The 18,120-nt window shown below is 47.0% G+C and overlaps 1 protein-coding gene across 6 annotated transcripts in view; it reads right to left on the bottom strand.

Moving 5' to 3' along the window:
- Nucleotides 1-18,120, bottom strand: part of adam22 (ADAM metallopeptidase domain 22) — a 480,389-nt gene that overhangs the window by 312,738 nt on the left and 149,531 nt on the right. For all 6 annotated transcript variants that reach the window (XM_038797995.1, XM_038797996.1, XM_038797998.1 and 3 more), the window contains exon 6: nt 4,381-4,450. In XM_038797995.1, the coding sequence (XP_038653923.1) occupies nt 4,381-4,450 (70 nt within the window). The remainder of the gene's footprint in view (nt 1-4,380; nt 4,451-18,120) is intronic.

Here is an 18,120-nt window from a genome sequence, read left to right as displayed (position 1 = left end):
CGCCGTGGCCGCTCCCTCCCACGAGGTATACCATGAGTCCGGTGGTGGCGGCTACCCTCACGATTGGGGGCAGTGGAGGCGACATAGGAGAGAAGTGGGGGGCTCGATGAAGGCCCCGTTAAGGGGGAACCATAGGTTCGTCCCGGGGAACATGGATGGGGGATTTCAGGGTTGGCACAGAGCGGGCATCAGACATCTGAGGGACCTGTTTATCGACGGGAGGTTTGCGAGCCTGGGGGAGTTGGAGGAGAAATTTGGGCTCCCCCGGGAAATATGTTCAGGTATCTGCAGGTAAAGGCATTTGCTAGACGGCAGGTGGAGGGATTCCCTGCGCTTCCCGCGAGGGGGGTGAGGGACAGGGTGCTTTCAGGGGTCTGGGTCGGAGAGGGGAAGATATCTGATATCTACAAGGTTATGCAGGAGATGGAGGAGGCGTCAGCAGAGGAACTGAAAATTAAGTGGGAGGGGGAACTGGGGCAACAGATCGAGGACGGGACATGGGCTGATGCCCTGGAAAGGGTTAATTCTTCCTCCTCGTGTGCGCAGCTCAGCCTCATCCAATTCAAGGTGCTGCACCGGGCCCACATGACTGGGACGAGGATGAGTAGGTTCTTTGGGGATGAAGACAGGTGTGTCAGGTGCTCGGGGAGTCCAGCGAACCATGCCCATATGTTCTGGGCATGCCCGGCATTGGAGGAGTTCTGGAAGGGGGTGGCGAGGACGGTGTCAAGGATGGTGGGATCCAGTGTCAAGCCAGGATGGGGACTCGCGATTTTTGGGGTTGGGGGTGGAGCCGGGAGTGCAGGAGGCGAAAGAGGCCGGTGTGCTGGCCTTTGCGTCCCTAGTAGCCCGGCGAAGGATCTTGCTACAATGGAAGGATGCGAGTCCCCCAAGCGTGGAGACCTGGATCAGACGATGACTGTGTTTGTTTATTTTATTTTATTTTGTTTATTTAATTTTAACTTATTGTTAAGTTCTCTTGTTGGGGTTGGGGGGGTGGGGGGGGGATCTGATACATGTGTTGATACGGTTTGGGGGGTGTTACGGTTGTTATGGGGTATTTTGTTGCATTTTATTGTTTGTTGTTATATTTTTATATTTTCTGTAAAAAATTCCAATAAAAATTATTTTTTTTAAAACAATCGTGAAACAGGCATTGTGGCTGCTGAGAGGGAGAGAGGGGGTACCGAAAGTGTCCAACATCGCCATAGTTTGCTGACTGTGTCACTGGGAGGGGGGGCGGCAAGGCAGCCATGCAGCTGCATACGCCACTAATAGCCCACTATGAACTTAGGGCCACGAGTCATATGGGTGTCCCCCCAGGCCACCTCCATAGGTGCCCTCTGGCCACAGCCGACCCATCAGCTGTATGGCAGGCTCCAGCACAACCAGTGCTACCTTGTTGGCTGGGATGCATGTGTGTGAGGACTGTAATGTATATATGCGGTTGCAGCTTGTCAACCTCCCGAGTGTCATCACAGACCTGGCGAATCTCACACCGTTTTTCATTGGAATCAATTATGTTCCACGTGGCACCAGTGCTAGCCCCTCCACAGTTGCTGAATCAATCCAGGTTCGGCACCAGGATTTCTGTCGTGAAAGTCCACGATTTCTGCCCTAGCATCAACAATTTACATAGATCATAGAACAGTACAGCACAGAACAGGCCCTTCGGCCCTCGATGTTGTGCCGAGCCATGATCACCCTACTCAAACCCACGTATCCACCCTATACCCGTAACCCAACAACCCCCCCCTTTAACCTTACTTTTTAGGACACTACGGGCAATTTAGCATGGCCAATCCACCTAACCCGCACATCTTTGGACTGTGGGAGGAAACCGGAGCACCCGGAGGAAACCCACGCACACACGGGGAGGACGTGCAGACTCCGCACAGACAGTGACCCAGCCGGGAATCGAACCTGGGACCCTGGAGCTGTGAAGCATTTATGCTAACCACTATGCTACCGTGCTGCCCTTTGTTGGATTTATTTTTTGATTTCACCATGTTTAGTGTCCCTATATTCTCACCCAGATTGATTAATTCCAATTTAATCTTCAGCTAATTGGTGCTTTATCGACTGCTGAACTTTGTCTCAGAAACAGAGAATCCCGCCCAGTTTCTTCTCCATTGTTACCAGACTCCTGAATGGCCCTTTTATGGACTGAACTGATCTCTCTACTTCGACAATTCAAAATGTCAAATAATGATGATCTTGCAGAGACTCAGAAACCCTGCACTCTGACTGGCACTGTTCAGTTGTTCACTTGATCAGCACCACCCCCTATTACATTAACAGACCCATCATGGTCTTTTAGCTGCTATAGCTGCACACATAACTAAAACTGCTCTGAAGGCTACAAAAGGTTGAGTGGCACATTTCCCTTTGTTGTCCCAGGAGGAACCAGAAGTGCTCTTCCTGGCACACAAGATAATTCTTAGCCACTGCTGACTCATCCTCCCTTGCACATTCCCACCTGTAAGATCCTTCCAGAATTCCTTCTCCACCACTGACATTCTGCTGGGAAATGGCCTCAAAGGTGCACGATTATGAAAAGAAACGGATCTTTTAAAAAACTTTTGTGCTTAAAGAGGCTGCCTCGCGGGATTTACGACACCGGTGCCTGGGACCTTGCTGTGGTGCCATTTCGTACTGGTTGACACAAACATGGATGAGGTGTAACAGCACTTTGTGTGTGTGTGTGTGTGTGGGGGGTGTCTCTCAGACGATCGGAGGCTCCCGGTAGGCTGCTCTCTGAACAGGGTGGTACCTTAGCACCCCCTGATGGCACCTTGGCATGGGTACCCCAGCAGGCGCACTGTTAGGGTGCACGCTGGCAAGGCCAATGAGCCCAGATGCCAGGTTGCGCGTGCTAGGGATCAGGCTTGGTGGTCCAGTGCTCTTATGAGGTGGTGTGATGGGGGGCTCAAGGATCCCTGAACCCATAAATTGAGACAATGGAAGGGTCAGGAGGCCACAGTGGGGGGTGGGGGTGGGGGGGGGGGGTGGGGGGGGGGGGGGGAAGTGAGAGATTGGGACGCCAATTAAAAATGGCACCCCGATCTGTTCCTGCACTGACGAGCTGAGTTCATCAGTGCAGGAAATGAAAATGAATGCAAGTGCAGCCTCGTCGGGGCATTCCCCGCAGAGACCCCCCAAAAAAACAACATTCGGATTGATGGCAGGGTCATTTTTGGTGCTGCAAGCTCTAAGAAACACCCCGCTATTCGTGCCCAAACAGGACTCTGATTGTTTTGTTAAATCATGTCCCTTGTCCATATCCCACATAGCAGAAGGCCTCAGTAAACTACCAGCAAAACTCCATCCACAAAGGTAACCAGGAAATCCACCTCCAAAATGTCATGCCCGTCAAAACTGAAAGGCCATTCACATAACAATGGAACAACATTAGTAAGGCAGTGACTGTTTTACAGATCCCTGGAAAGATTTTTATGCCCTCCTGTGGTGGTCAAACAGGCCTGTGGAGGCCATAAAATTGAGTGCAATGCCATGGGGCCTGTTACTGGCATCTTCCCACCAGCCCTAATCTCACTGTAATTTTATGTGTGGCAGGGAAAGCCTAGTCTGGCCCACCTGCCCCTAGGCCAATTGAGACCCTTAAGAACCCAATTGAGGGCCTCTTACCGCCTTGCCACAATGTTTCCCAAGGTGTGCGGAGGCCAGAGCCAAGTATGAGTCCGGCCAGGTCTCACTCCCAGGCTACCAGGAAAAGGGTCCTACTTTGTAGCTACCAACTTTTTCCTGGGTGTGTGTGTTGGGGAGTGGGTGCAGGAACCCTGGGGAAACATAAAATACTGCCCCAAATTCAATCCCTAGTTTGAACTGAGTTCGCTGATTTTAATAACCTACAATTGATTGCAGTATCCTCGTAAGGGGTAACGGCCAGGGTACTTACTCATGGTTGATCATTAGTGACCTCCACTGGAAGTGCACACATTTGAACTGTGAGTAAGAACAGTGGAATTCACTGTGATGCCTTCTCTCCTGGCTGACACCTGAAAAATGGCTACTTCACTGATGTACCCATAGGATAAGTACCATCCTTGGAATGATATCCAAGCAAGAAATAGTGCTTTCAAGAGCAAAGGCAGTGACAGGCCAGGGAGAAATGTAGCATAACAAAACAAGGGGTAACAACACATATCAGAAACTGCTGTAATTTTTATCCAGAAGTACTCTATTTTTAGAATTCTTGTCTTTTTTTTCATTAATCCAAATTTCAATTTTACAGAAGTGAAACAAAGAAAAATCTTTAAATGTTGATGCCATTATTCAGAATTATCACTTTATACTAAAACCTATATAGTCTTAAAAAATATTGTTTAATTTCATTTAAGTCGAGGAAACAAGACTTACCAATAGGTTCTTATTGTTTCTGGGTGCTGGTTCAACCAAGAAAGTATAGTTTCCATCGTAGAACATACCACTGAGGATACAAAAGAAAAGTCTCAGCAAGGAGTAAGGTTTATGGATTGATATTTCAGAGGTTTTTCCACTTGTCCACCGTAATTTCAGTGGAGGTTACAAAGACCAATCCAGAGAGGTTCAGCAAAAAAAAAAAACTCATTCCTGCGTTCTCTGCCAGGAACAGACACAAAACAATTAAATTAAGGCAATGTGGAGAAAACATAATCTTTTACTGTTCATTAACAAAAGGGAAATGGACAGATGTTGCCAGGCACTATCCCACTGTAAGTTATCCTTGCTTTTCCTGATACGCACGGGCAGCATGCGCAGCAATCCCAGCTGCTTAGAGCCTCTTAAAAGTTACCCTAATGCTTCTGGTGCTGAAAAGAAATGTTGATCCACTGTCAGAAACACAAAATAGAAAAATCATGGCCAAGTGATTCAACTGAGCAACTTGCTGAAGGTATGAAGAAATGCTCTTGCAGCTTTCTGCTGATTGTTCCATGTGTCATGTCTGGAAGCCGTGTGCTTGCTTGCTGCTGCCTCCTCTACTTCCATGGCCTGGGACATGGAGGGGGAGGAAGTTATGTGCCCTGCACCTGGTGCTTTGGAAGGGAAGAGTGGCGGCCCGATTCAACTGAGCAACTTGCTGAAGGTATGAAAGGCTGCTCTTGCAGCTTACTGGTGCTTCTGTTGTACTGTCAAGATTTCAGAAGCCAACTACACTGAAGAGAATCATGTTTTTCGCTTCTCTCCAGATTTTGATCTCACTTACGATTTTTATTTTATAATTTTTTTTAAAAATAATCTTTATTGTCACAAGTAGGCTCATGCCTACTGCAATGAAGCTACTGTGAAAAGCCCCTAATCGCCACATTCCGACGCCTGTTCAGGTACACTGTGGGAGAATTCAGAATATCCAATTCACCTAACAGCATCTCTTTCTCATGGACGGAGAGAGAGAGCTCATGTTCACCCCCCCCCCCCCCCCCCCCCCCCCAGCCCTCCAATGTGTCGGCCATTAAATAGAAGGTGGCATGTGAATGATGAAAGAACCAAGACCATGTCTGGGATTCTCTGACTTCGCTCGGGACGGAGGTTCTCTAGTCCCGCTGAAAGTGAATGAAGTTTGGCTGGGCCACCAAATTCCCTGTTCTCAGGCGACAATTGATGAGTTCGGACAATCCCAGCCAGAGTAAAGCTAAATGGATTCAAGTCCAGTCCTGTAGCTTAAGCTTGACAAGTATCATGGGGTGAATTCTCTGCCCCACTGCAGCATTTTTCCAGGAGTGGGTACGCTTCCAACGCAACCGAGAATCCTGCCAGCGGAGAATTCAGCCCCATGTTTCTTTGACCAACTGCACTACAAGTACAGATAGAATTTACTGTTTTTGTAGCTGTCTCTTTGTATTTTTCCTTACTTAAGCACTCAACCTTTTCTCTGCATCTATTTGCTAGTTTACTTCCTGCCTCCAGAAGACATTCAAGGAGAAACTGCTCTGCAAATGCCACTTTATCACTTTGGCATTATATTTGAGGAATTATAAGATTCTTGTCCTTAGCACTCCTAATGTGCCAAGATCCGCGATGAAGAACATATAACACAATGGTTAGCATGGTTGCTTCACAGCGCCAGGGACCCGGGTTCGATTCGCAGCTTGGGTCATTCTCCCTGCACATTCTCCCCATGTTTGCATTGGTGTCCTCCAGGTGCTCTGGTTTCCTCCCATAAAGTCCCGAAAGTCGTGCTTGTTAGGTGAATTGGACATTCTGCATTCTCCTTCAGTATACATGAACAACCACCAGAGTGTGGCGACTAGGGGATTTTCACAGTACTTCATTGCAGTGTTAATGTAAGCCTACTTCTGCATGGGTCTCACCCCCACAAACCAAAAGATGTGCAGAGTAGGTAGATTGGCCACACTAAAGTGGCCCTTAATTGAAATAAATAATAATTGGGCACTCCAAATTGGTAAAAAAGAAAGAAAAAGCCTACGTGTGACACTAATAAAGATTATCATACAGATAAAAAATTGTATTATGTGCTTTTCCTTTGCACTGTAATTTATCAGACAACAGTTAATCCCCAAGTCACACAAGGAAGGAATAGAAGGATATCATAGCCTCCCTGCAGTGCTGAAGGAGGCCATTCGGCCGATTGAGTCTGCACTGACCCTTGGAAAGTGCACCCTACCTAGGCCCAAACCCCCACACTATACCCATAATCCTATAACCCCATCTAATCTTTTGGACAATAAGAGGCAATTTAGCATGGCCAATCCACTTAAACTGCACATCTTTGGACTGTGGGAGGAAACCGTGCCACCCCGAGGAAACCCACGCACACACGGGGAGAAAGTGTAAAGTCCAAACAGGCAGACACCCAAGGCCGGAATTGAATTTGGGTCCCTGTTGCTGTGAGACAGCAGTGCTAACCACTGTGCAACCCTTATGTTCAGATGAAGTAAGGAAACGTGTAAGATCTCCCCGTGTCTGCGTGAGTTTCCTCCGGGTGCTCTGGTTTCCTCCCACAGTGCAAAGATGTGCTGGTTAGGTGGACTGGCAATGATAAGTTACTCCTTCGTGTTCGGTTACGGGGATAGGGTGGAAGAGTGGGCCTAGGTAGGATGCTCTTTCAGAGGGTTGGTGCAGTCTCAATGGGCCAAATGTCCTCCCTCTGCACTGTAAGAGATTATATGGATTCCCGGAGGCTCTTGTGGAACATGTACATGCATTTGGTCAAAGAGTGTGTTTATACGCTGTAAATTAAACGTAAAATTTACAATGAAATAACAAGGGTATTATTTGGAAATGCCTTAAATAGAAATCTGCAATGATAAAATGACTTGACAAATAATAATATCCTGCACATTCAAACTCAATTCAAGGTTAAAATAGCCTAAACCTTGCACAACCAAGAGCGGAGCACGGTGGCACAGTGGTTAGTGCTGTGGCTTCACAGCGCCAGGGACCCAGGTTCAATTCACCCAGGTGAATTGGACATTCTGAATGTAAGCCTACTTGTGACGGTAATAAAGATTTTTTTAAAAAGGGGGATAAAATGCAGCATAATACGTTACTTCTGTGCTTCTGTCCTTTTCTGATGAGAAAGTCACTGAGGGGAAGTGGAGATTTTTCCATCTGCCTTCTCTCTGGTGTGACTTTCCAGAAAACCACGCCAGTTCTACTTCCTGTAAAATCAATGGGAAATATGCCTGCATGATGCAGTGTTGATTGGATTGAGCCCAGACTGCAAGAGTTAAAGATCTAGTATCTTAGCCTTTTGTAACACCCAACCATCACTCTAATCAGACTGCCCACACCTACAGTATTCAAGCAATTCACCTGAGCTCTCCACTTAGTGTCACATACCCAAAGAACTTTTACTTTGAAACTCCATTTCTTATATTTGATTGGTATGCTTATGCTAGTGTTATCCTGATTAAACCTGTGCTGTATGTCATAGGCTTTTGCCATTTCATGCTTCTTGAACCATACTGAGAATGTACATAGCCCACCAGGGATGGCAATAGTGTGCAAATGCAGATCAATAAGATTATGCAAAAAGCTTTCAACTATCAATAGTAATTCAGTAATCCTCCACCTTCTAAATGATTGTGGCACCAAAGTTGGGGGATATTATTTTTTCAAATATATCAAAATGGAATGGAAGTCTGAAATTTGACTAAGCATTTGTCTATGTATAAATTGCTTGGATTTGTTCATCGCACCAATGACCCTTCAATCTAAATAGAATTAGGCTATTTTTAATTGAAACCAGTTTCACCACTTAGATCAATTACATCATCATTAACTTGATAGAGTTTTTCGAGGAAGGTCACAAAGATGATTGATGCAGGTAGGGCAGTGGATAGTGTCTATATGTAAAGCCTTTGACAAGGTCCCTCATGCAGACTGATACAAAAGGTGAAGTCATACGGGATCAGGGGTGAGCTGGCAAAATGGATACAGAACTGGCTGGGTCATAGAAGGCAGAGAGTAGCAATGCAAGGGTGCTTTTCTAATTGGAGGGCTGTGATTAGTGATGTTCTGCAGGGATCACTGCTGGGATCTTTGCTGTTCGTAATATATATAAATGATTTGGAGGCCTAGCCCCCGGAAGTGCAGTGGATTCCGCAACTTCCGACGGCCCGATGCCGGTGTGGTTCGCGCCGCTCTTGGCGCATGCGTCAGGCCGTCCCATCAATTGCGGGAGAATCCTGGCTCTTATTTCTCCAAAACTTTCTCATTGGCCCTTTAAGTGAGAAAAAATAAACAAATGTGAGCTCTCCTCCACATGGAAAATCCTGTTTTGAAATATAATCACAATTTCTTTCATGAGCTCACTAAGTGCAGAAGGATGATGAATTACATCTTTGTCGGAAATTGTTGCAGAACCTCCTCTCCAGCTCCCTTCACCAATTGTACACCTGCTCTCCTGCACAATGAATTCCATTTATTGGAAGAATGACTGCTGATTACATCATTTAGTGAACTGTCTTAGGCAAGACATTGTACCAGAGTGTGAAGGAGCTGAATCAACATATGTGGTTGAAGTGCCAAGCTTTGTGAAGTGCCCTGGCTTAATAACTGTAACTACTGATGTTAATTCATCTCCTTCATAATAATGTATTCAGTAACTTCTCCCAACCAGTCTCCCTAGCTTTGTTGTCTAATTAACATGTTGCATTAAAAAAAAATGAACAAAAAAAATTAAGGGGCACGATTTAACGGCCTCTTCGAGCCTGGCAAGAATTCATGAGAGCCGGTTCGATCGTGGGAGTGATCTAAATCGTGAAGCTGGCTAGGCGCTAAGCGATTTACAATCGAACGAGCTCACTCCCGTTGGCAGATTCCGGAACTCGCCTAGCCATGGCGAGAACTCACTAATCACCACTTAAAAGGTCAACCTCCATCTCATTAATGAGATGGTCGCCATATCCAACAGCCTCCTGTGATCTAACCAGCTCGCCAGCGAGGGCTCCCACGAGCAACGATTAGTGCTGGTCCACACGGACGAAGACCAGGTGGAAGTGCGCTTGAAGGGTCTTCCAGGACATTGGCGGCCCTTGGATGGTCAAGGACAGGACAGGGTGGCACTCAGGCTCTACCCCTGACACCTTGGCACTGCCCGGCTGACATCTTAGCACTGCCACAGTGGCAGTTGGCAAATGGCAGTTGGCCAGGTGGCAAAGCCAGGCTGGCAGGGCAGCAATGCCTGGGTGCCTAGGTGGCACTGCCATGGATCAGGACCTGAGGGGAGCGGTGCCCGTAAAAGGTGTGATATGCCGGGGCACGGAGGGTGGGGGGGGGGGGGGGTGTGAAGAGTGGCTGTGAAGGGGCCTCTAGAAGGTTTTGGGGGGGTGAAGAGTGGGGTCCCAGAAAGGTTGGAGGGGGCATGAAAATGGGGGATCTCAGCAGCCCCGTAGCGAGGTGTCCGCCCTTGGGGTGGTGTGGAGTTGTGCCCATGTGAGTGGAGGATGACATTGCCCATGGATGGGGAGTGTGAGGGACCCACAAGCTCACCTAGTAATCGGGCACCCTTTCAAAATGGTCTGGCTAGCGAACTCAGTTCCCCAGTAATGAAAATAATGGGGTCGCCTGGTGAGGAACTCACAAGAGCCTAAAAAAAATGACTGAAAGCCATTCGATAGCAATCAGGAGCTCACTAACACGGTCACTGAGGAGTGCATGGGAAACCTTGCCCGCTACAGCACTTAGAACTTGTCCCGTTTAATCGCACACAAGATTACAATTCCTAATTTCTGTTAACTCATTAATTGCCCATATTTATTTTGTAAAATTATAGCTAAAATGAACTATATAAATTATTAAAATCATGCTTTAAATCAATGACAAAAAATCACAGCACACCAAGATAAAGTTTGTTTATTTTTCAGTTTGCAAAGTCACAGCAAATTGTTTGATCACAAGTTGAGTTATTGAGATTGTTATGTTTCACAACTTTTGCAGCAGCTGCTACGTTGGAAATAAACTCCAAAATGTTTGGCAATCAGTTTGGGAGGGGCTTTCACCATGGAGGCAGAAACACACCTTCAATGGGAAACTGATGAAAGTCACCACTTTCACATGAGTGAACCCTTAACTTATATGGATATAGGTTTAGTATTCAATTGGAGCCAATGGGGACAAGAGCAAAGTGGGTCAGTTAGCACTTAGGCTGCTGGTTGTCATGAAGTTGAGAACGGTGGATTGTGCCAAAGCGTTCCACATGTCCAAAGAAAGGTGAGATGACTTAAGAGTGCAGGGGACCTAACACCCAGCTGGGGAAGCCCCCCACTTCATTGATGTGGACCCGAGTCCTGTGGTGGAGGGTGTGAAGAGGAGGAGGGAGCTTCTTTTTGCCGTGGTTGCATGAAGGAGGCCACCAGCTGAGACTAAGAAGGCCTGTCTCCAGGTTAGTGCTACAGTGAGAGGCACACGTGAGACATGGAGGCCTTAGATTCAGTGTCAACAGTGACAAGGAGACTGCAACCTCCACCCCCTCTGAACAAGTCTCTGAGCTTGCACCCACCAGTCGATAAAACACATGAGGATCCTAAGCTCCTCAGAATGGGAAGGTGTGTTCCCAAGACACTTAATACCTAATGGGATTTTTTTTAAAATCGTTTACAGGACGTGAGCATCACTGGTTAGACCAGCATTTACTTCTGGTCTCTAACTGCCCTCCATTTCAGAAGGCATTTGAGGGTCAACCACATTGCTTTAGCTATGGATCTGGAGTCACATATAGGCCAGACCAGGAAAGGATGGCATATTTGCTTCCATAAAGGGCATTAGTGAACCAGGTTTTGTGAAGGGTAGGTCGTGCCTCACAAACCTCATTGAGTTCTTCGAGAAGGTGACCAAACAGGTGGATGAGGGTAAAGCAGTTGATGTGGTGTATATGGATTTCAGTAAAGCGTTTGATAAGGTTCCCCACGGTAGGCTATTGCAGAAAATACAGAGGCATGGGATTCAGGGTGTGGATCAGAAATTGGCTAGCTGATAGAAGACAAAGGGTGGTGGTTGATGGGAAATGCTCTGACTGGTGTCCAGTTACTAGTGGTGTGCCACAAGGATCTGTTTTGGGGCCGCTGCTGTTTGTCATTTTTATAAATGACCTGGAGGAGGGCGTAGAAGGATGGGTGAGTAAATTTGCAGATGACACTAAAGTCGGTGGAGTTGTGGACAGTGCAGAAGGATGTTACAAGTTACAGAGGGACATAGATAAGCTGCAGAGCTGGGCTGACAGGTGGCAAATGGAGTTTAATGCAGAAAAATGTGAGGTGATTCATTTTGGAAGGAATAACAGGAAGACAGAGTACTGGGCTAATGGTAAGATTCTTGGCAGTGTGGACGAGCAGAGAGATCTCGGTGTCCATGTCCATAGATCCCTGAAAGTTGCCACCCAGGTTGAGAGGGTTGTTAAGAAGGCGTACGGTGTGTTAGCTTTTATTGGTAGAGATATTGAGTTTCGGAGCCATGAGGTCATGTTGCAGTTGTACAAAACTCTGGTGCGGCCGCATTTGGAGTATTGTGTGCAGTTCTGGTTGCCACATTATAGGAAGGATGTGGAAGCATTGGAAAGGGTGCAGAGGAGATTTACAAGAATGTTGCCTGGTATGGAGGGAAGATCATATGAGGAAAGGCTGAAGGACTTGAGGCTGTTTTCATTAGAGAAGGTTAAGAGGGGACTTAATTGAGGCATACAAGATGATCAGAGGATTAGATAGGGTGGACATTGAGAGCCTTTTTCCTCGGATGGTGATGTCCAGCACGAGGGGACATAGCTTTAAATTGAGGGGAGATAGATATAGAACAGATGTCAGAGGTAGGTTCTTTACTCAGAGAGTAGTACGGGCGTGGAATGCCCTGCCTGCAACAGTAGTGGACTCGCCAACACTAAACGCATTCAAATGGTCATTGGATAGGCATATGGACGATAAGGGAATAGTGTAGAGGGGCTTTAGAAGGGTTTCACAGGACGGTGCAACATCGAGGGCCGAAGGGCCTGTACTGCGCTGTAATGTTCTATGTTCTAGATGGGTTTTTTCCAACAATCAACAATGGTTTCATGGTCATCATTAGACTTTTAATTCAAGATTTGTATTGAATTCACCACCTGGGTGGGATTTGAACCCTGGTCCCTAGTTTTTGCCCCGGGTGATTGGATTACTAATCCAATAACAATGCCACTACACTCCACCTCCCCACAGGGATTGCAGCACTGCTGATGACCTGTCACCACTGAGACACACATCTCCAAATGGGTTGGGACAGGTGACACTGAACACAAAGGAAAACAGAGGCTTATCCCATGATCTTTGTCCATGCAGGAGGAATGCATGCGCAATGGGAGGTAGAGGGTTGAAATGGGAAGAGGGGGTGCCATTTCTATATTGAACAACCCTCATGGAAATGACAGCAATGGAGTTAGCCTGGATAGTGGGAGTGGAGGTTGTAAGGCTTGACAGTTAAACTAGAGCTCCTGGTGAACCTAGTGACTACAGAAGGCAAATTGATCTTTAAGGGAAGGTAGACTCCACACCATCACATTGCATGTTACATACAAAGTAACATTGGGTAGTCTCAACATGGCAAAGATTTCTACTCTCCTAGGCTAGCTCTCATCATCCCTTCTTCTGTCTCCCACAGGTGAAAATGGCCAAGCCAGGGGGGCCCTCTCCCTCTACTTTCACCGGCCCTCAGCTGCATAAGGGAAAAGAAGAGCACCTTCGCACCATAGAAGTGCACCATCCACCAGCGCAAATATTCTCCCCCTCGGTGGGTTCTCATGCACATTTAGATATATTGGTGCAGGGTGATGGTTGCTGCAATGTTGTGCAGGAGGTGGTGCCAGAGGCAGAGGGAGCTGTGGCCAGTCCCTCTGGCAGATGATGGACAGAGACAGCCCTGGACACAGGTGCAGAACCCCGGGAGCACATGAAAGAAGGTTCCACGTTGAATAGCAGCAAGAGATGTGCTCCTGCATATCAGAGTTTCCTGAGGCAGCATACGGTCTTGGGCAGAGGCTAGAGATCTCCATCCAGCTCATGTATGCCACTATGGCTCAGGCTGTAAGTACATGATCTTTTCCACAGCCACATTATCAGTGGATGCAAGATCTGCGTACTGGCAACTACAGGGTGCATGCGTAGCATGTATTGGTTAGTAAGTGTAGAGATCCTTGGAGTGGATAAAAGCTGCCCCCAGTTGGTGTTTTCCAGCAGGCATTAAACAATCCAGTCAAGGGCTGAGTCTGGCGTAGAGGAGAATGAGGGTGCTATCCCTTATGCAGCGCTTTCATCATTCCTGTGTCCTAAACATGAATATGAATGCAGCAGCACAGTTATTTTAACATCTCTAAACATTTACAATGAACCCTTTATAATGTATCACTTGCAAGAACAACACTTCTTTTGTATTTGTGTAAATAGACTAATCAAAACATTATCAGGTTCACTACATCTCCAATAAAATCACATATATTTTTGGCCAATGTTAGACAAAAGAGAATTTTAAGATCTTCAAACAGCTATATGATCGCTCTCCCCTTCATTTGATGTATAAATCTCCTGCTTACTGAGTTTGGGCCACAATAAAGCAACAAAACTGTTACAAATTCAAAATCTACTCTATTTTCTATTTAAAAATGTGTAATTTACCATCATTCATTGAAGTGATAAAATATAGGAATGAATTTTTGTAATTCTTAAGGCCTAGAAATTAGAACAGCTTCTCAAAATTATGCACAGATCTCTGGGCATTCCAATGTGGGCATTAATAATGATGGATGTGCTTTAAAACTTGTTATCTGTTCTTAAAATAGATTAAGTGCAAACTGCAAAAGAAGATGGGGATTTAAATTAATTAAGGTTTTCATAAGCTTGCTCCATTCAGGAAGATTTTCTAAGAATTAGGTGACTAGCACATCCTCATTATACCTAGAAATATCCACTGCCTACCACCAGGGAATCAATGTAAATTGCAAGTTACTTTCCCCCCCGCCCTCCCCCATCTAAAAATTTAACAGCAGAATTTTGTGTCCCAGACAGGTGCGGGTCCAATCTGGAACAGTATAAAATAGCATGCCATGACTACAGGCGCTCATCCCGACGTCATCCTGCACTTGTGCGACAATTGGGTTGGCAGCGGAGGCTTGCATTGCAAGAGGGGCTGATGACAATTATGGAGCCAATTGAAGGGATTATCTGCCGTATTGCCTGGAATATTATATTGCCCGTGTCAATTTTAGGTCGTCGCATGCGCAGAAGGGATAAGAAATGGGAAGCGGAGTTGGGAGGGGAGATCAATTGGGAATAATGAGTGAGTCACTGGGTAGGGTAAACGGGACCTCCTCTTGTGCAAGGATGAGCCTGATACAGTTTAATGTGGTGCACAGGGTGCATATGACTCGGGCGGGAATAGTGGGTTCTTTCAGTGGGTAGCAGATGAGTTTCAGATGTCTGGGCGGGTGCCAGCGAATCACACGCACAGGAGCGTCTGCTGCTTCCGGATGTGGAAGGGGAGTGAAGAATTGGGGATATATACAAGTGACTGGGGGAGCAAGGAGGCGAGCGGGTGGTGAAGATCAAGGAGAAATGGGAAAGGAAGTTGGGAGAGGAGACCAATTGGGGAGTAAAGAGTAAGGCACTGCGTCGTGTAAATGGAACCTCCTCTTGTGCAAGGATAAGCCTGATACAGTTTAAGGTGGTGCACATATGACTCGGGCGAGGTAGCAGCAGATGAGTGGGAGAGGTGTGGGCGGGGACCTCTGAATCACGCGTACATGTTTTGGGGTTGCGAAAAATTGGGATGGCTCTGGGCGGGAGTGTTCTTAGCCTTATCCAGAATAGTGGAGGAGGAGGTGGACCCAGACCCTTTGGTGACAATATTTGGGGTTTCAGAGCAGCCGGAGTTCATGGAGAGGAGGAAAGCCGATGTTGTGGCCTTCGCCTCTCTGATTGCACGACGCGGAATTTTGCTGGAGTGGCGGTCGGCATCACCACCGGTGGTAGCAGCTTGATTAGGTGATCTGTACGCCTTCCTGCATTGGAGAAGATAAAGTATGTTTTAAGTGGCTCTGCAGAGGGGTTTGAGAAAAGGTGAGGGATGTTTATGACCGTGTTTGAGGAGCTGTTTGTCGCGGGGGAGGGAGGGGTTGAAAAAGGGGAATACATTTGTACAGACTATATTTTTTTAATTTAGAGTAGTAATTCATTTTTTCCAATTAAGGGCCAATTAACGTGGCCAATCCACCTACCCTGCAGATCTTTGGGTTGTGGGGGTGAAACCCACGCAAACACGGGGAGAAAGTGCAAATACCACACGGATCGTGACCCAGGGCCAGGATTGAACCTGGTACCTCGGCGCTGTGAGGCAGCAGTGATAACCACTGCGCCACCGTGCTGTCCAGACTGCATAGTTGATTGCTGGGAGGTATGTATCCCAGGGTGTTTATTTGTTGTAACCTGTTTTGATACATGTTTGTAATAACATTTTTAAAAATTTAAAATGGAGGGAAATCTGCTCAGGAGGGGTCTGAGGCATTGGGAGGGGCCCTTGGCTGGACTAAGAGCTCTTTTCAGGGGGCACTCTCAAACTGCTTAGAGCCACAACTTTGAAACAGAGTCGGAGCTGAGAGAAAAGAGGACAATTCCTAAAGAAGATCCAATTGAAGTCATTGCCTTTTGGTGCACTTTAATGAGACTCTGCAGGTGTATTTCACAATACAGTTGCTCCATTTGAGCATTAACAGAGAGATTGTGAGAGTGGCAAATGCAAACAACCATTAAGGAAGTGCATTCTCTGTCGTGTGACTTCCAGCAGGTTTTTCCCTTCCATATTTTTTTTTAAAATATTTTTTATTCTCCTCCTTTTTCACATTTTCTCCCAAATTTACACCCAACAATAAACAATAATCAGTAACGAATGTAATGTCAATCCCCATATCAATAACAACGATCCCATTCTCCCACCAAACCCCAGATATTGGCCCATGTTAACATAAACAAATGACAAAAAGGAATCAGGAATCACCCACGGTCACCATTAACACATACAGTCCCCCTCCCCCAACCTTCCCAGCCCCCAACCCCTCTAATGTTCGATGTGATCCAATTCTCGAAAGGGCATCATGAATAATGCCCATGAATTGTAGAAACCCTCTATCCTTCCCCTCAGTTCAAATTTGACCTTTAAGAATTCGAGCAGGTCCGCCACGCCAGGGCACAGGGTGGAGAGGTTGATCTCCACCCTAACAGGATCTGCCTTCGGGCGATCAACGAGGCGAAGGCTACAACATCTGCCTCCACGCCCATTTCCAACCCCGGCTGGTCCGACACCCCGAATATGGCCTCCCGAGGGGCCAGGTCCAGTTTCACACGCACCACTTTAGAGATTACCATGAACACCTCCTTCCCGTAATCCTCCAACGTTGTACAGGACCGAAACATATGAACGTGGTTTGCGGGCCCCCCAGCAACGTACACACACATCTTCTACACCCTCAAAGAGCCGGCACCCTTGTAAGGTGCACTCTATACACTACCTTCAGCTGTATCAGCCCCAACCTCGCACACGAGGTGGAGACGTTCACCCTCCGGAGCACCTCACCCCAGAACCCTGCCTCGATACCCTCTCCCAGCTCTTCCTCCCAATTTGCCTTGATCCCTTCTAGCGGGGCCTTCTCCTCCTCCAAAATAGCCTCGTAATCCGCCGATACTACCCCCTTCTCCAGTCCCCCCGTCGTGAACACCTCCTCCAGCAATGTGGAAGCTGGCTTTACTGGGAAGCTCTATATCTCCTTTCTGGCAAAGTCTCAAACCTACATGTATCTAAATATTTCCCCCTGCTCCAGCCCATACTTCGCTCCCAGCTCCTTCAGTCCTGCAAAACGACCCCCAAGAAATAAATCTTTTAGTGTCCTAATTTCTTTCTCCTCCCATCTCCAAAAATTTCCATCCCACTTCCCTGCCTCAAATCTATGGTTCCCCCAAATCGACATTTCCCTTGACCCTGCCCCCAACCCGAATTTCTGTCGAAACTGCCTCAATTCTCAACTAAGCTATTACTACCGGACTCCCTGAGTATCACCCTGGAGGCCATCGGGAGCAGCTTTGTCGCTAGTGCCTTCAATCCCGACCCACTACTCAAACTCTCCTCCATTCTGACCCAATGTGAGTCAACCCCTCTGACCCATCTCCGTACCTTCTCCACATTCGCCGCCCAGTAATAATAAATCAGGTTCGGAAGACCTAAACCCCCTGCCTGTCTTCCTCTCTGTAGTAGCACCTTTTTAATTCTGGCTACCTTCCCTCCCCATATGAATGAGGTAATCATCCCTTCAATCTCTCTAAAAAATGCCTTTGGCAGGAAAATCGGCAGACATTTAAATATAAACAGGAATCGGGGCAGCACATTCATTTTAACCGCCTGTACCCGACCCGCCAATGACAGAGGGAGACCATCCCACCGTGCCTGATCAGCTTGTACTTAGGAGCCCCCCCCCCCCCCCACAATCTCGAGCAACCTGCACCCGCAGGTATCTAAAGTGAGTCTAGATTTAATTTGTACCCTGAGAAAGACCCAAACACCCGAAGCAGCTCCAGTAGTCCCCCTGTTGACACACTTGGTTCCGACATATATAATAACAAGTCATCGGCATATAAGGACACCCTATGCTCT

The sequence above is a fragment of the Scyliorhinus canicula genome, chromosome 5 (genome assembly GCF_902713615.1).
Source record: "Scyliorhinus canicula chromosome 5, sScyCan1.1, whole genome shotgun sequence".
Classification (NCBI taxonomy): domain Eukaryota; kingdom Metazoa; phylum Chordata; class Chondrichthyes; order Carcharhiniformes; family Scyliorhinidae; genus Scyliorhinus; species Scyliorhinus canicula.
Note: the sequence above shows the minus strand (reverse complement) of the source record. Positions and strands in the feature narration are given on the sequence as shown.